The sequence below is a fragment of the Bombina bombina genome, chromosome 5 (assembly GCF_027579735.1).
Source record: "Bombina bombina isolate aBomBom1 chromosome 5, aBomBom1.pri, whole genome shotgun sequence".
NCBI lineage: Eukaryota > Metazoa > Chordata > Amphibia > Anura > Bombinatoridae > Bombina > Bombina bombina.
The window spans coordinates 197,729,156-197,750,096 of record NC_069503.1 but is presented as its reverse complement, the minus strand read 5'-3'; the positions used below and the strand labels follow the sequence as shown (position 1 = coordinate 197,750,096).

At 33.3% G+C, this 20,941-nt stretch overlaps 1 protein-coding gene across 1 annotated transcript in view; it reads left to right on the top strand.

Moving 5' to 3' along the window:
• Window positions 1-20,941, top strand: part of PTPRN2 (protein tyrosine phosphatase receptor type N2) — a 1,723,588-nt gene that overhangs the window by 1,199,921 nt on the left and 502,726 nt on the right. The window contains exon 12 of the mRNA XM_053715671.1: window positions 2,975-3,039. Coding sequence (XP_053571646.1) covers window positions 2,975-3,039 — 65 coding nt within the window. The remainder of the gene's footprint in view (window positions 1-2,974; window positions 3,040-20,941) is intronic.

The following is a 20,941-nucleotide window of genomic DNA, read 5'->3' as shown; positions in this document are numbered from 1 at the left end:
CGATGCCCAAAGAAGGCCATACCGATCTTCTGGGGTTGCCATTTTCCTTGTTCAGAGAGGGGTTGCCTGGTATTTTGGGGCTGGACTAACCTTGGTAGGTGGGATCAGACTGATATACTTCAGGAAAGGTCTCCTATGGGAAAAGCAGATTAAGATTTTAAATCATTCCACAGAGATGTAGGTATATGGTACAAATAGATGGAATATAATTTAAATTATTTGCGGAAACATTGTAAGCTATTAGGAACTTTCAGGAAACAAATTGTTTCAGTGGTAGTGAACAATGGCCTTTATTTAGTAAATTGTCAAACAAATTAAAGTAATAAGGTAGTGAAGTGGTTTGAGATGATAGAATAATCAGGATAAGGGCTAACTCCTTTAAGTAAGAAGTTATACATGTATTCTACTCATTATGCAAGTAGCTGAAAGTCAAAAGTAGAAACAATATAATGAAATACAAATGGACATAGCTGGCACCTATTCGAAGAGAAGTAGGCTTTAGTCATATTGACTACCATAGAGGCAATGCACTGACACCCTCTCTGGCAGTCGGAGGGCCAATTCCTGTTTAAAAGCATAAAGGAACCTGCAAGTTAAAACATATGCATGCACAAATGTCACATTATGAGGCACTAGTTATGTTTTATTGATACAAGACATCCAAAGTATCATATGTAGGTAAAGTTATGTGTGCTTTCAGCCATTTCTATTACCACAGAATCTAGGCAACCTCACAATCTTGATGACATCAAAGCATGTAGACCTATTACAGTGGGACTGGTAAACAACTTGGCTATTGGTTTCTGTTGGCTGGCACAGTCTAGTATATGGACAAGGCTATCCACAACACTGTGTTTAAATCACATAATGAATCTATTAACTAATCTGTTTTATACTTACACCAAATGAATAGAAAATATGCATGTGGGAATTCTGCTTATCATGCCACTGAGCAATCAAGCCTTAAAGTTAGGGTATACACATTTTTCTGTTATCTTAAAATATAAAATAATATTTTTTTTATTTTTTGCAAACACAAATTTAGGATATTTACTGTCTTTTTCCTTATGCTCTTGTGTGTCAAAGACTTTATTGCAATAATAATTATTAAAATGTTAACATTGTATTGTGAACATGTTCTGTAGTTGAAAGGTGCAATTTGATTAAAACTACTATTTTACTTAAACTAGTAAATAATCATGTTTGTTGATGGTGAACTCAATGGCCCCTATTTAGTAAAGGTCTTGCGGACCTGATCCGACAGTGCGGATCAGGTCCGCAAGACCTCGCTAAATGCGGAGAGCATTTAACATTGCACCACTGCAGGTGCAACGCCGCCCCCTGCAGGCCGCCAGCAGGGGGTGTCAATCAACCCGATCGTACTCGATCGGGTTGATTTCCGGCGATGTCTGTCCGCTTGCTCAGAGCAGGCGGACAGAGTTATGGAGCAGCGGTCTTTAGACCGCTGCTTCATAACTTGTGTTTCTGGCGAGTCTTCAGACTCGCCAGAAACACGGCCCTTCAAGCTCCGTACGGAGCTTGATAAATATGGGCCAATGTGTATTAGAGGCTCATAATTATTGTACAGTATAAACATACAGTGTGTATATATATATATATATATATATATATATATATATATATATATATATATATATATATATATATATATATATATAATAAAACATAGGGGTCATCAAGGCTATATAAAGCCAAGCAGCCTCATTCAATGAGGCATAGAACCACAGAGTTGGAATTCTATATTAGAATCAAAGGATTCAGCCCAGTAAGGTTAAAATTTATAGTGTTAGGACCAGTCTATTTTTGGACACCTTGTAAGTGGTTACTGGCTGAGCAGAATATGGCCATATTGTGTGACTAAGATCCCAATATTATTTAAGAGTATAGAGTTTCAAACAGGCATTTTTTGCAGACTTTATATCAAAATAAGTGTGGTTTCATTTTGGATGTGCGCTAATACTTTGTTGTTTGTTTGTCTATATATATATATATATATATATATATATATATATATATATATATATATATATATATATATATATATATATATATATATATATATATATATACTGATTTATATACTGTACAATGACAACGGTATATTGCCTATTACTTATTGTTCTCATTCATGTTTATGAATTTTGTTATCATTCACAGATAAATTATAGATATTAATATGTAAATTAACTGTGCTCATTTTAACATTGAGGCTGAAAGACTAAATTTGCCTTAGTGAGATTAGAACTTGTGAGTCTGAGCTTTAACATCTACTGGAACTGGCCAGTTAATCAACTTTTACCATTTAATAAATCAGAATCACAAGTGCAGTACCTTCCTCCCTGTGCAGACTCTGAGAAGTCACCACAAAGTCCTTCCTTCCTTTTGTTTTTTTGTTTTTTTAAAGAGCATAATTTTTATTCAAGTTCCACACTAACTTAAGGAACATGGCATGTGAGTTTTCTTTTAAGAGTGTTTCTATGAATTTTATAGAAATGACATGTCCATTATTAGCTTAACGTGCCCATATCACATTTGAGTCTGCTGATCCGAGTCATCATTACCCAGGACTTGTGAAGCATATCAATACTGTTCCTGGAAACAGCTATTGCATTAAGCCTGTGCATTGTCATTGCTTTAAAGGTGTTTTGCATTTGTACATAGGATGCTAATGGACTGACACAGCTGTCATAGAAGTGCTAAGACAATAATAGCTTCCAAAGGTTTTATATCACATATTAATCTCTTTGACTTGTCATAAGTTTCTGTTGTGGCTTAAAACCCTTAAAAATGTAATATATTGTGTCAACACCATGACTGAAAATAGGACACCAGTGATGTGGTGGTTGTGCACACAATGACTATTTAATTGGTCATTGTGTGCACAAAGGGCAGTTTGTAGAGTCCACAAGATTTTTATTTTCACTAATGTTTGACATTTTTATTTTATTAACAGCTAACAACAAAGAGAAGCTAGAAAAATCCACTGGCTTGAGAATCCTGCAGACAGGTGTTGGAGAGGTAAGAGCTTAGCATAATAAATATAAAAAAAATAGGTGCTGGTACTCATTGATTATTGATTGATATATTGTACTCAGTAACTTCGAGAAAAGCAAAGAGGCAAAGTTATTTACAATGCTTGAAATGTTTAGCAGTAGCCTCTTGTGAGTATTTACATGGCATTTACAAATATTACCTGTTATGAGATGGCAGAGGTGGTGGTACCAGTGAGTACCCCCCTAAAAATGATATATATATATATATATATATATATATATATATATATATATATATATATATATATATATATATATATATATATATATATATATGTATAAAATATATTATATGTGTTGCCGTTGAACCTTGATTTTTTTAATTTTTATTGTGTGTTTAAAAATATTTTTATTTTAACTTGGGCCTTTACATATAGATAGATAGATAGATAGATAGATAGATAGATAGATAGATAGATAGATAGATAGATAAAGGTGTTTCAAATGGATTGGTGAACATCCCTTTTTAACATTTGAATAGTAGTTTGAAAAGATGTCCTAACATTATTTGCCATTCAAATGGGCAATACTCAAAGATAAGATGCAATTTAAAAACAAACATATTCAAAACACTAAAATTAACATTCAAATGTAGATTCTCATAAATTATTTAGGGGAACATTTTTGTTTAAAGGGATGTGGTATTGACTTGACTTTAAATGATGTTGAACCTAGCTTTCTTTTCAGAACAGTTCTAGGTATTGTAGGGACTCTGTGTCTGGTGTTTTGTTTGAAGTGCAGATCCAAGCACACATTACCATTTTATTGCTTGTTTTTATTTCTTATTGCTGATTTTGTAGTTGTTCCATTTTTGTTCACATCTTATAGACATACACAATGATTTACCTTAATAATTCCATAAGGGATGTAGTTACCCCCCACCTTTTTCCTTTCCTTTCTTACAAAAGCTTCCCGTCTCTCATCAACAATTGATATGCAGTATCCTGGACATTTTGTTATTTAGATAATATGACAGAATTTTTGGTTTAGAAACAAACAACTATCAGATCTTCCAAAGCACACATGGAGTTATTCCTCATGTACCATTGTGACAATAATTTTTAATGTTAACAAAAAGAACATACATATCCCTAGAAACATTTTAAGAACCATGTAACCTATGCAAATGTTTAAGCTGTAGGTTTACTAAGAACCAGATCAAATATAAATATTAAAATTATACTCTGTAGTTTATGTAAATGAGAGAGAGAGAATATGCCAAGACTATGTGCCTCATTTACCATTAGAGAGGTAGACAAGGTTCCCAACTAGGGAACCTGCCCACCCAATTTCATAGCGAGTGGACAGAGGTCATTGTTCGTCCGTATTTATTATTATTAAGGAGAGTTCTTGTGTGGCTCTGCCCCCTGCTTTAGAGCAGGGCCTTTCAATTAATGTCTCCAAAGCTGCCTCTGCAGCTCTATGAAGGAGTTAAACCAACTCATATAAGCAGACTGAGTTAAAGGCCATGTTGGCTATTTTCTAGTTTCAGTTGGTTGTAAAGTTACTCCTTACAACTGACTTGCATATTCTAAATGGGTCATGTCAGTAATTAAATAAAAGCTTGTTGGTAAACCTACCAGACGGCATTCATGATATGAGAGCTGAAATACCAAAAAAACAGAGCACAAACTCAATTCAAAGTAAAGTATTTTAATAAAGGAAAACCCTGCTGCTTATTGAACTTAAAGGGAAAACATCAAAACAGCACTTCCAAATGTATATAACTGGAACATGTGAAGATTAGGTCTGGTCTGTCTGCCTGTTATGATGCCTCCACTGTTCACTGGACACCGTGATGCTGAGAGGTGTGACTGTCAAAGAATCTGCGATGACCACGGTGGTATCCGAGAGCACTTTTAGGCAAGTCCGACAGTGCTTGGATGTCCAATCCCAAATTTCTTCTACGTTTTTTGGCTGCTAAACCCAAGCAGGCTTCATCAGGGATGTAAGGATTTGGTATGAACCATTCTTCCCGGTTACGATTTAAACAAGTCCCGGGCCAGAAGTGATGTCAGGGAGCTTATTGGCAATGATTTGTTGCCATCTTTCAAATGGGCATAACAACCTTATACTCTCATACCAACTATAAATGACCTATGACTTGATAAAAAGTATACATCCTAACCCTAACCATATTTAATCTATTTTACATAGCCATGTGCATCATTGTAAACCATTGAGTGTCTAGGATAAGGAATAAGATGGGACCTTAAAAGTTTAATTGTATAAAATGGCAAACGTTAATACAGCTTGCTATGATATAATGAGACACAATGTCACAACCCCACCCAAAAGGGATATCCTCTTACTATTGTATTTTATATATAGATGCAAAAACTTTTCCCTAAAGAATAGAGAGTGGAAGAAGGGAAAAAACTCACAACCCCAAAGCCGCTTTCACAGCTTGATAAATAGGACCCATAGTATGGACTTAACTTATAATATGATATGCGTTAAAAAATTAACAATGAAAGTTTTAATTTAATTGTTATAAATAATTTAATTAAATATATTTAGGTTCTAAGTAATTACTATTACTTATTTTTATGAAGCACCAGCAAACAGTCATGAAACACATATTACCACTTACACAGAATCCTGGTACTGTCAAAACTGCTAATTTTCTATATTAATCAAATTTCTTCAAAGTTTTGTTAATATAAAATGTCCACATTTTTAATTTGCAGTCCATCTTAGATGATTGTGATAAAAACCAATATTGTTAACATTATGAACAAATAGAAACATTATCAGGATTATCTTCAGAACTGTCAGTTTATATAAAAACATTATATTGCTCACATTTTCATAAAAATTAACAGTGATTAGAATTCAAGATCAGAGCAAAAGGAATAGGGACAAATCTGCATTCATGGTAATAAATATTCATATTTTTCTGCTCAGGAGAGGGAAATCTAATCAAGGGGCTATTGATGCACTCATTTCTCCTTTTTTTTTTTAAGCAAGATGTTTCATCTAAATTGGGTTTGATATGGAAATTAGTCTCTTTCCAAGTCCTCCAGGCCATGAGCATGGTAAAAAAAACTATTGCCGGTGTCCAGCTCATCAGTTATTAGTACTGGTTTCTTCCAATTTAGACAATTTAAAAGCTGAAGTAATAATAAATATTTTTGAAAGCTTTCTTTGCTTGAGCCTATTGTAAGGAAAAATGATCATAACATATTTAAACCATAAGAGTGTTTAAAAGTCATTAAAAACTAATATACATATATATAAGATTGGTCTAGGCAATGCTGTTGTCTCTTGTAATATATTCTATTTCTTAACATGGAGGAGAGACAACATATAGGCAAAAAATGTTTAAAGGAAAGTCCACTGTTTGTAAGCTATTTACTTCATTTTGTTTAGATCCAGGAAAATCACTTTTTGAGCAGATACAAATCTTCCATTTGTTTCTGTTTTCTGTTGCTACGCTGTTCTTTTCAGAGACCTCTATAACCTTTTGCTTGATTGGATTTTTGTGTCACAAAAATAATAATTTATCAGGTGTTGTTAAAAATAAATTCAGCTTTATGGTCTCAATTAACATGATTAATGAAATGCAATATAATACCCAATAACAGTAAGCTATATAGATACTGTATATAGTCATCTATAATCATTAATTTGCTTTCTAGTAATAAATGGGCTGTGTATGTGTATGTAATATGGTACATTATATTAGGGCACCTTAAAGGGACACTAAACCCAAAATATTTCTTTCATGATTCAGATAGAGAATACAATTTCAAACAACATTCCAATTTACTTCTATTTTCTAATTTGTGTTATTGTTTACGTATCCTTTGTTGAAGAAATAGCAATGCACATGGGTGAGCCAATCACACAAGTCATCTATGTGCAGCCACCAATCAGCAGCTACTGAGCTTATCTAGATATGCTTTTCAGCAAAGGATATCAAAATAATGAAGCAAATTAGATAATAGAGGTAAATTAGAAAGGTGTTTAAAATGACATACTCTTTCTAAATCATGAAAGAAAAAGTTGATGTGTGATACAATTGTTGCACATAGTAAGCTTCAAATTTCTTTACACATACTAAAAATGGTTGGGTGTACATAATGAGTTGGACAATGGGGTATCCACAGGTTAACAAAAGTAGGGTCATATGCTTGTAGATATATTGGGAGGGGGGGTGATGCTAAAATTAGAGGGTTTAAGGCTCTTAAATATTACAACCTAGATTAACATTAGATGGTAAAGAGAATACTACTTGCTCAATAAGAACTGGCTGCTTTATCACTAATTATAACGAAGTTCAGAGTAATATACACACATCTTAAAGGCTGATTTATTTCAAATTAGGTGTTTTAGAACCTTTTGGATGTCATGCAATTATTATTAAAATGGCAAATTCTTAACACATTAGACACTAGATTGAACTCTATTTCTTGTCCGAAAATTAAACCACTTCATCGGGACCCTTAATTTGAAAGGTAAACCTCCTAACCTCCAATGAAGGGTAAAATGACTTCTATATGCTATATGGTCCATGAATTAGCATGATTATTATTATCTTTATCTTCATCATTTATTTGTAGAGCACCCACATAACACAAAGATTGGGCTAATACAAATGAAAAGGGAATCACATAAATCAGACATAACATTATAAGTAGTATAGACTTATTTCAAACAAAGGGTGGAAGGAACCTCTAGATATCATGTGTAAAACATCAATTATTGAATTACTAGATACATCCTTTAGTGTTATAAAATGGGTGAGTGATAAAGATTGTTTCTGCTATTATTATTATTATTATCATTTATTTATAGAGCCCCAACATACTCTGTATCATTTATATATAGAGCCCCAACATACTCTGTATCATTTATATATAGAGCCCCAACATACTCTGTATCATTTATTTGTAGAGCACAACATACTCTGTATCATTTATATATAGAGCCCCAACATACTCTGTATCATTTATTTATAGAGCCCCAACATACTCTGTATCATTTATATATAGAGCCCCAACATACTCTGTATTATTTATTTATAGAGCCCCAACATACTCTGTATCATTTATTTATAGAGCCCCAACATACTATGTATTATTTATTTGTAGAGCATCAACATACTCTGTATTATTTATTTATAGAGCCCCAACATACTCTGTATCATTTATTTATAGAGCCCCAACATACTCTGTATCATTTATTTGTAGAGCCCCAACATACTATGTATTATTTATTTGTAGAGAATCAACATACTCTGTATCATTTATTTGTAGAGCACAACATACTCTGTATTATTTATTTGTAGAGCACCAACATACTCTATATTATTTATTTATAGAGCCCCAACATACTCTGTATCATTTATTTGTAGAGCCCCAACATACTATGTATTATTTATTTGTAGAGCATCAACATACTCTGTATCATTTATTTGTAGAGCACAACATACTCTGTATTATTTATTTGTAGAGCACCAACATACTCTGTATTATTTATTTGTAGAGCACCAACATACTCTGTATCATTTATTTGTAGAGCACAACATACTCTGTATTATTTATTTGTAGAGCACCAACATACTCTGTATTATTTATTTATAGAGCCCCAACATACTCTGTATCATTTATTTATAGAGCCCCAACATACTCTGTATTATTTATTTGTAGAGCACCAACATACTCTGTATCATTTATTTGTAGAGCACCAACATACTCTGTATCATTTATTTGTAGAGCACCAACATACTCTGTATCATTTATTTGTAGAGCACCAACATACTCTGTATTATTTATTTATAGAGCCCCAACATACTCTGTATCATTTATTTATAGAGCCCCAACATACTCTGTATCATTTATTTGTAGAGCACCAACATACTCTGTATCATTTATTTGTAGAGCCCCAACATACTCTGTATTATTTATTTATAGAGCCCCAACATACTCTGTATCATTTATTTGTAGAGCCCCAACATACTCTGTATTATTTATTTATAGAGCCCCAACATACTCTGTATTATTTATTTATAGAGCCCCAACATACTCTGTATTATTTATTTGTAGAGCACCAACATACTCTGTATCATTTATTTATAGAGCCCCAACATACTCTGTATTATTTATTTGTAGAGCACCAACATACTCTGTATCATTTATTTATAGAGCCCCAACATACTCTGTATCATTTATTTATAGAGCCCCAACATACTCTGTATTATTTATTTGTAGAGCACCAACATACTCTGTATTATTTATTTGTAGAGCACAACATTCTCTGTATCATTTATTTGTAGAGCATCAACATACTCTGTATTATTTATTTGTAGAGCACCAACATACTCTGTATTATTTATTTGTAGAGCACCAACATACTCTGTATTATTTATTTGTAGAGCACCAACATGCTCTGTATCATTTATTTGTAGAAAACCAGCATACTCTGTATCATTTATTTGTAGAGCACCAACATACTCTGTATCATTTATTTGTAGAGCACAACATTCTCTGTATCATTTATTTGTAGAGCATCAACATACTCTGTATCATTTATTTGTAGAGCACCAACATACTCTGTATTATTTATTTGTAGAGCACCAACATACTCTGTATCATTTATTTATAGAGCCCCAACATACTCTGTATCATTTATTTATAGAGCCCCAACATACTCTGTATTATTTATTTGTAGAGCACCAACATACTCTGTATTATTCATTTGTAGAGCACCAACATGCTCTGTATCATTTATTTGTAGAGAACCAGCATACTCTGTATCATTTATTTGTAGAGCACCAACATACTCTGTATCATTTATTTGTAGAGCACAACATTCTCTGTATCATTTATTTGTAGAGCATCAACATACTCTGTATCATTTATTTGTAGAGCACCAACATACTCTGTATTATTTATTTGTAGAGCACCAGCATACTCTGTATCATTTATTTGTAGAGCACAACATACTCTGTATCATTTATTTGTAGAGCACAACATACTCTGTATCATTTATTTGTAGAGCATCAACATACTCTGTATCATTTATTTGTAGAGCACAAACATACTCTGTATTATTTATTTGTAGAGCACCAGCATACTCTGTATCATTTATTTGTAGAGAACCAGCATACTCTGTATCATTTATTTGTAGAGCATCAACATACTCTGTATCATTTATTTGTAGAGCACCAACATACTCTGTATCATTTATTTGTAGAGCACCCACATACTAGGTATCATTTGTTTGTAGAGCACCAACATACTCTGTATCATTTCTTTGTAGAGCACCAACATACTCTGTATCATTTATTTGTAGAGCACTGACATACTCTGTATCATTTATTTATAGAGCACCAACATACTCTGTATCATTTGTTTGTAGAGCACCAACATACTCTGTATCTTTTGTTTGTAGAGCACCAACATACTCTGTATCATTTATTTGTAGTGCACCCACATACTCTGTATCATTTGTTTGTAGAGCACCAACATACTCTGTATCATTTATTTGTAGAGCACCAACATACTCTGTATCATTTATTTGTAGAGCACCAACATACTCTGTATCTTTTGTTTGTAGAGCACCAACATACTCTCTATCATTTATTTGTAGAGCACCAACATACTCTGTATCATTTATTTGTAGAGCACCAACATACTCTGTATCTTTTATTTGTAGAGCACCAACATACTCTGTATCATTTATTTTAGAGCACCAACATACTCTGTATCATTTATTTGTAGAGAACCAGCATACTCTGTATCATTTATTTGTAGAGCACCAACATACTCTGTATCTTTTATTTGTAGAGCATCAACATACTCTGTATCATTTATTTGTAGAGCACCAACATACTCTGTATCATTTATTTGTAGAGAACCAGCATACTCTGTATTATTTATTTGTAGAGCACAACATACTCTGTATAATTTATTTGTAGAGCACCAACATACTTTGTATCATTTATTTATAGAGCCCCAACATACTCTGTATCATTTATTTATAGAGCCCCAACATACTCTGTATTATTTATTTGTAGAGCACCAACATACTCTGTATTATTTATTTGTAGAGCACCAACATGCTCTGTATCATTTATTTGTAGAGAACCAGCATACTCTGTATCATTTATTTGTAGAGCACCAACATACTCTGTATCATTTATTTGTAGAGCACAACATACTCTGTATCATTTATTTGTAGAGCATTAACATACTCTGTATCATTTATTTGTAGAGCACCAACATACTCTGTATTATTTATTTGTAGAGCACCAGCATACTCTGTATCATTTATTTGTAGAGCTCAACATACTCTGTATCATTTATTTGTAGAGCACAACATACTCTGTATCATTTATTTGTAGAGCATCAACATACTCTGTATCATTTATTTGTAGAGCACCAACATACTCTGTATTATTTATTTGTAGAGCACCAGCATACTCTGTATCATTTATTTGTAGAGAACCAGCATACTCTGTATCATTTATTTGTAGAGCATCAACATACTCTGTATCATTTATTTGTAGAGCACCAACATACTCTGTATCATTTATTTGTAGAGCACCCACATACTCTGTATCATTTGTTTGTAGAGCACCAACATACTCTGTATCATTTATTTGTAGAGCACCAACATACTCTGTATCATTTATTTGTAGAGCACTGACATACTCTGTATCATTTATTTATAGAGCACCAACATACTCTGTATCATTTGTTTGTAGAGCACCAACATACTCTGTATCTTTTGTTTGTAGAGCACCAACATACTCTGTATCATTTATTTGTAGAGCACCCACATACTCTGTATCATTTGTTTGTAGAGCACCAACATACTCTGTATCATTTATTTGTAGAGCACCAACATACTCTGTATCATTTATTTGTAGAGCACCAACATACTCTGTATCTTTTGTTTGTAGAGCACCAACATACTCTCTATCATTTATTTGTAGAGCACCAACATACTCTGTATCATTTATTTGTAGAGCACCAACATACTCTGTATCTTTTATTTGTAGAGCACCAACATACTCTGTATCATTTATTTGTAGAGCACCAACATACTCTGTATCATTTATTTGTAGAGAACCAGCATACTCTGTATCATTTATTTGTAGAGCACCAACATACTCTGTATGTTTTATTTGTAGAGCATCAACAAACTCTGTATCATTTATTTGTAGAGCACCAACATACTCTGTATCATTTATTTGTAGAGAACCAGCATACTCTGTATTATTTATTTGTAGAGCACAACATACTCTGTATAATTTATTTGTAGAGCACCAACATACTTTGTATCATTTATTTGTAGAGCACCAACATACTCTGTATCATTTATTTGTAGAGCACCAACATACTCTGTATCATTTGTTTGTAGAGCACCAACATACTCTGTATAATTTATTTGTAGAGAACCAGCATACTCTGTATTATTTATTTGTAGAGCACCGACATACTCTGTATCATTTATTTGTAGAGCACCAACATACTCTGTATTATTTATTTGTAGAGCACCAACATACTCTGTATCATTTATTTGTAGAGAACCAGCATACTCTGTATTATTTATTTATAGAGCACCGACATACTCTTTATCATTTATTTGTAGAGAACCAGCATACTCTGGAATATTTATTTGTAGAGCACCAACATACTCTGTATCATTTATTTGTAGAGCACCAACATACTCTGTATCATTTATTTGTAGAGCACCAACATACTCTGTATCATTTATTTGTAGAGCACCGACATACTCTGTATCATTTATTTGTAGAGCACCGACATACTCTGTATCATTTATTTGTAGAGAACCAGCATACTCTGTATTATTTATTTGTAGAGCACCAACATACTCTGTATCATTTATTTGTAGAGAACCAACATACTCTGTATTATTTATTTGTAGAGCACCAGCATACTCTGTATTATTTATTTGTAGAACACCAACATACTCTGTATCATTTATTTGTAGAGCACCAACATACTCTGTATCATTTATTTGTAGAGCTCCAACATACTCTGTATCTTTTATTTGTAGAGCACCAGCATACTCTGTATCAATTATTTGTAGAGCACCAACATCCTCTGTATCATTTGTTTGTAGAGCACCAACATACTCTGTATCATTTATTTGTAGAGAACCAGCATACTCTGTAATATTTATTTGTAGAGCACCAACATACTCTGTATCATTTGTTTGTAGAGATCCAGCATACTCTGTATTATTTATTTGTAGAGCACCGACATACTCTGTATCATTTATTTGTAGAGCACCAACATACTCTGTATCATTTGTTTGTAGAGCACCAACATACTCTGTATCATTTATTTGTAGAGCACCAACATACTCTGTATCTTTTATTTGTAGAGCACCAACATACTCTGTATCATTTATTTGTAGAGCACCAACATACTCTGTATCATTTATTTGTAGAGCACCAACATACTCTGTATCATTTGTTTGTAGAGCACCAACATACTCTGTATCATTTATTTTTAGAGCACCAACATACTCTGTATCATTTATTTGTAGAGCACCGACATACTCTGTATCATTTATTTGTAGAGCATCGACATACTCTGTATCATTTATTTGTAGAGCACCAACATACTCTGTATCATTTATTTGTAGAGCACCAACATACTCTGTATCATTTATTTGTAGAGCACCAACATACTCTGTATCATTTATTTGTAGAGCACCAACATACTCTGTATCATTTGTTTGTAGAGCACCAACATACTCTGTATCATTTATTTTTAGAGCACCAACATACTCTGTATCATTTATTTGTAGAGCACCGACATACTCTGTATCATTTATTTGTAGAGCATCGACATACTCTGTATCATTTATTTGTAGAGCACCAACATACTCTGTATCATTTGTTTGTAGAGCACCAACATACTCTTTATCATTTGTTTGTAGAGCACCAACATACTCTGTATCATTTATTTGTAGAGCACCAACATACTCTGTATCATTTATTTGTAGAGCACCAACATACTCTGAATCTTTTATTTGTAGAGCACCAACATACTCTGTATCATTTGTTTGTAGAGCACCAACAAACTCTGTATCATTTGTTTGTAGAGCACCAACATACTCTGTATCATTTATTTGTAGAGCACCGACATACTCTGTATCATTTATTTGTAGAGCACCGACATACTCTGTATCATTTATTTGTAGAGCACTGACATACTCTGTATCATTTATTTGTAGAGCACCAACATACTCTTTATCATTTGTTTGTAGAGCACCAACATACTCTGTATCATTTGTTTGTAGAGCACCAACATACTCTTTATCATTTATTTGTAGAGCACCAACATACTCTGTATCATTTATTTGTAGAGCACCAACATACTCTGTATCATTTATTTGTATAGAACCAGCATACTATGTATTATTTATTTGTAGAGCACCAGCATACTCTGTATTATTTATTTGTAGAGAACCAGCATACTCTGTATCATTTATTTGTAGAGAACCAGCATACTCTGTATCATTTATTTGTAGAGAACCAGCATACTCTGTATCATTTATTTGTAGAGCATCAACATACTCTGTATAATTTATTTGTAGAGCACCAACATACTCTGTATCATTTATTTGTAGAGAACCAGCATACTCTGTATCATTTATTTGTAGAGCACCAACATACTCTGTATCATTTATTTTTAGAGCACCAACATACTCTGTATCATTTATTTGTAGAGCACCAACATACTCTGTATCATTTATTTGTAGAGCACCAACATACTCTGTATCATTTATTTGTAGAGCACCAACATACTCTGTATCATTTATTTGTAGAGCACCAACATGCTCTGTGTCATATATTTGTAGAGCACCAACATACTCTGTATCATTTATTTGTAGAGCACCAACATGCTCTGTGTCATATATTTGTAGAGCACCAACATACTCTGTATCATTTATTTGTAGAGCACCAACATGCTCTGTATCATTTATTTGTAGAGCACCAACATGCTCTGTATCATTTATTTGTAGAGCACCAACATACTCTGTATTATTTATTTGTAGAGCACCAACATACTATGTATCATTTATTTGTAGAGCACCAACATGCTCTGTATCATTTATTTGTAGAGCACCAACATACTCTGTATCATTTATTTGTAGAGCACCAACATACTCTGTATCATTTATTTGTAGAGCACCAACATACTCTGTATCATTTCTTTGTAGAGCACCAACATGCTCTGTATCATTTATTTGTAGAGCACCAACATACTCTGTATCATTTATTTGTAGAGCACCAACATGCTCTGTATCATTTATTTGTAGAGCACCAACATGCTCTGTATCATTTATTTGTAGAGCACCAACATACTCTGTATCATTTATTTGTAGAGCACCAACATGCTCTGTGTCATATATTTGTAGAGCACCAACATACTCTGTATCATTTATTTGTAGAGCACCAACATGCTCTGTATCATTTATTTGTAGAGCACCAACATGCTCTGTATCATTTATTTGTAGAGCACCAACATACTCTGTATTATTTATTTGTAGAGCACCAACATACTATGTATCATTTATTTGTAGAGCACCAACATGCTCTGTATCATTTATTTGTAGAGCACCAACATGCTCTGTATCATTTATTTGTAGAGCACCAACATACTCTGTATTATTTATTTGTAGAGCACCAACATACTATGTATCATTTATTTGTAGAGCACCAACATGCTCTGTATCATTTATTTGTAGAGCACCAACATACTCTGTATCATTTATTTGTAGAGCACCAACATACTCTGTATCATTTATTTGTAGAGCACCAACATACTCTGTATCATTTCTTTGTAGAGCACCAACATGCTCTGTATCATTTATTTGTAGAGCACCAACATGCTCTGTATCATTTATTTGTAGAGCACCAACATACTCTGTATCATTTATTTGTAGAGCACCAACATACTCTGTATCATTTATTTGTAGAGCACCAACATACTCTGTATCATTTATTTGTAGAGCACCAACATGCTCTGTATCATTTATTTGTAGAGCACCAACATGCTCTGTATCATTTATTTGTAGAGCACCAACTTACTCTGATTATTTATTTGGAGAGCACCAACATACTCTGATTATTTATTTGTAGAGCACCAACATACTCTGCATAGCTAATTTCTTTATTTCGGTATTTTCATGGTAGAAGGAGTTTATTTTTGTGCCCCCACCTAAACATCAACATTTCTTGTTCTGCTAATCATGATCGAATATCAAAAAAGTTCTTATTTTAATGACAGGTGAAGGTAGGCAAAATGAATGCCTGCTTGAGAAAAAATTTGATATTTTAAATGGAAAAATTGTATGAGGCAGTTTGATATACTGAACATTTTCATAACCACTCTTCCAAAAATAAATTAAAAATCATTGAGCACCTTACAAGTATTTTATTTTTGCCAATATTGTTTAATTAATTAATGTTTGTTTTCCAGTGATGCGACTGTTTTTTAGTGTTTATGTAAAGTAACATATTTACCATTTAAGGGCTGTAGGCTGAGTGCAGATGTATGCTTGCGATGTAGTTGATATAGCAGGGAAATAATACGCCTGCCTGTCAGGTGTCTGTGGGTATTCCAGATTGGCAAATTAAATATCAAACAAAGAAGTTGAAAAAATGGAAAGAAAACGACCATTAAATAACAGCAGATATAAAGTGATGGTAAACGTCCCCCTTTGTATAATCAGATCCGAAATGGAAACATTTTAGATGCAGTTTAGACGGCTAGATTAACAAGTAAGTTAAAACCCATCTTTATTGAAACTGATGAATTCAATTAAACTCCATTCCATTCCTCATTTAATTACAAATAAAAAGTTTACCATCACTTTAAACAAATGCTTTATTATTGATCAAGGAATAAGGAGACTTATGAAATGGTTGCGTGTTGCATACACTGTTTAAATGTTGTATAATATCTATGGTGATGTGCCACTTTAAGGTGGTGAAGATATTATTGCTTGGCAAAACATTTTATATTTTTAAATGCTGACCTTTTAGTGTTAACCCTTAATTATGGACTCAGTGAAAGAAAAAAAAGAGCAATAGTATTTATTATTATTTCAGATGATTTGACATTTTATAAACAGTGCAGAAGTTCAGCAGATAGAGTCAGTAAAAGGCTTTGTAACAGCAGAAGAAAAAGCAAGTTTCTTTTGCAACTTAGTAGATTGCTTGTTAGGCCTTGTTTTAAACCTCCTGAAGGATATAAGCTACAGTTCAGAAGAGGGTTTATAAAATTATACACTGTATAAAAATTATAACTTGACAGGAAATATGCCATTACCTTAATATGAAATACAGCAACAAAATGGCACCAGAAGGGTCAAGCAGGAACTCATTAGCGGTAAATCTCCTCTCCTACAGGGGGAAAACGCAAAGAGACAAAGTCCAGCACAGCTAGAACTTCATAGAGTAATAGTGTGGAATCATATGCACTTAAAAAACAGTTGCACCTGAGCAGGTCCTGAACACTTATATTCTATAAATTGGCGTTTTTTAATCCCCCCAGGCTTCTCTCACAGGGGGGGGGGGGGGATTGACAGTCCCTGCTCACTAACGAGGCATTGGCGTTGCCCATGAGATGAAGTGTGCAATGATAAATGCCGCAATGCCGGGCAGATAGGGGCGGAAATTTTTGCCCTTGTCTGTTCGGGTGTTATTTAATCTAGCTCATATTTTATGCGTTTTCATGTTTCTATGTAAAACAAGTCAGAGGGCTCCATTTATCATTTGGCAGGCAGACGAGGTTCACTGTTATGAACCTTGTCTGCCCAGCCTCCTGGTGAGCGTTTAGCAGTACGCTGCTAATTGTGTGCAAGAGGGGGCTGTTAATCATCTTGATCCAATCAGGATGAATGCAATCTGCCACACTTTAGGTGGTGGAGAGGTTAAGTAACAGTGTTTCAGGGTCGCTGTGAGTGAGCCTGAAATGCTGTGCTTCCGAAGATGCTATCACAGCTTGATAAATGGAGCCCAAAGTGTGAGATTAGAGTACAGTTTTCAGCTGAATTTGACCTTTTCTTGAACATGCTCATGCCATTCAGGTACCATTTGATAACAATTTGAGATTTCAAATATATTGTTATATGATAATCCTTATCAAGCCTGAGTAAGATTACAGATATTTTGTCTTTGTTTTTTTATTAAATCTCCACAAAAACTGAAATTTCTGGTGATGTGAGATTTTACAATATCATTCTCCTCTCAGAATCTCAGCTAATTATTACTTTTATTAAATGTGGATAATACAATCATACAAATAACAGCAATATTGTTTTGTTATACAGTGAGTTAGCACTTTCAATGGGTAACTGTGAATAATGAGCCTAAAGTGCCAAGGAATGGTTTTGGTGACATCATAAATCATGAAGTTAAAGGTCAACTGTTCTAGAAATGTCAATGCAAATTCAAGCATGCATTATAGATCCATGATACACAGTTAGCCATTATATATATTTTATAATTTATGAACAAGTTATTGACAACAAAATTAGAATAGCCCCTAAAGTTCAGATTCACAAGCAAATTGTGAGTAATGTTGGTACATTGACATGTTTTCTGTTTGGGGTCAGCTGACTGCAGATTATTTTGGTTTGCAGGAAACTTCTTGCCTTACTGAGGGTGTAAGTTCTTCTAGCTTAATCAATGGGCGTTAATGATGATAAAAAAAAAACTTCTAATATAAATGTACAAGTAATAGTGAGTCGCCAGCAAGTACAGTACAGTACTAGACAAGAGAATTTTTATACATACAGTATATTATGTAAACAATAACAGCTGATAGAGTCAATTCTTCAGTCTACTTAACTAATTTTCTACAGAAAATTCAATAGCAGTCTTAAGACCAAAATATTTATTATTAAGATGAACACATTTATTACCTTTAAACTTCTAGAGTTCAATTTGGCTCTTCGTTTCATAGCACATTACCAAATGTTATTTGATTCCACTTTATATTGTAAGTATTTTGTAATTTTCTCTTGCTAATGTAGACTAATGTATACGTTTGTATAGTATTTTTTTTACGTCCTTGCTTTGCTTACTATTTCATTGTATCTTCCAACTTTCAAATTCCGATCATTCAAAATATAAAACTTTATTGTTCATAATCCATCTTGCATCCACATTCTGCATCTTGATGCATTAAATTTGTTCTCTGTTTTGCTCCTTTTGCTAAAGTATTCCATCACTGCCAGGTGTGCTCAAACACACTTGAAAATGTGGATAACATGGAGTATTTGATGATTCACTGAAATGCAACTTGAATTAAATTCACATTCAATATGTCTGTTTAATTATACTTTTGATGCTCTGCAGTGTTTATTTTGTTAAGTATATCTTTAAGCCTTTAAATAATAAATGTACAATTTAATACACAAAAACGTTACATGTGGCATGAGGTTAGCGCTGCGGAATCTGTTGGCGCTCTACAAATAACTGATAATAATAATAATGAGGTTAAGCAATTACAGTTGCTTTTTCAACCATCTATTCTGAACTCAGATGTTCAATATGCTCAATATGATATTAAACACAACATACACTAGTGCTATGGCAGACAGACATCAGATCTTTATGTGATTTCCTAGCAATAAATGAATCATTATCAAACTACTCTCTAAAAAAAGTGGAAAATTGTTGAAAATACTAATAACCAATAATAAGAATGCTGACTATAGTGAAACAAAGCCTTCGCCACCAACATGATTTTATTTCCCAGTGGTACTATAGAAAAATCATTCTTTGATACATTTACTGTAATAACACGCAATGGTGGTAAATTCTCAGCAGTTTATTTGCAACATGAGATTAGTTGACTGGGAAGAAATGGGTTACACGCTCACACACTCATACTTATCTTAGGTTCCCAAGCACACTGCATGGTTGTCTGTCTATTTCTGTTTGTCTATCTGCCTGCTTGTCTGTCTCTCGTCTATCTATCTTATCTATCCATCTAACGATCTATTTATCTTTTTGTCTATTTGTCTCATCTTTCTATTTATCTTTGTCATAGTTTATCTACTAGTTGTCTGTATCATTTATTTGTTGTTTGTCTATCTATTATCTATCTTTTTTATCAGTGTTTCTTTCTATTTATCTATCTACCTTATGCCTATTTTTATGTTTGTGTCTTCTATTTATAGATCTACTATCTGTCTGCCTGTCTCTCTGTATGTCTGTGCGTTATCTATGTATCTATTTATCTATGTATCTATCATATTTCTCTTTTTGTCTTCTATTTATCAATCTACTAACTGTCTGTATATCTGTGTGTCTTCTATTTTTATACTAGTCGTCTGTTTAATACATTTGCTTTCTATATCTATCTATCTATCTATCTATCTATCTATCTATCTATCTATCTATCTATCTATCTATCTATCTATCTATCTATATATCTATCTGTCTGTCTGTCTATAATCTGTCTGTCTGTCTGTCTTTATCTATCTATCTATCATCTATCTATCTGTCTATCTGCCTGTCTCTATCTAACTGTCTGTCTGTCTGTCTCTATCTATCTGTCTATCTATCTTTAATCTGTCTCTGTCTGTCTGTCTGTAGCTATCTGTCTGTATCTATCTGTCTATCTATCTATCTATCTATCTATCTATCTAGAATCTAGCCAATAGAGATAAGGCATGTTATTTTCCCAACAAGCAGAGCACTTGGAGATTCAGTAAACATATCCGTATAATCATATACAGTGGTGCACTGATAACTGTAACTCTTGCCTCTGCATCGCCGACTTCTAAGGCTAATCTCCCTTCTCCTTCAGTCAGATTGTACAAGAATTAATCAACATTTTAAAACCTTAATACATTCAGCA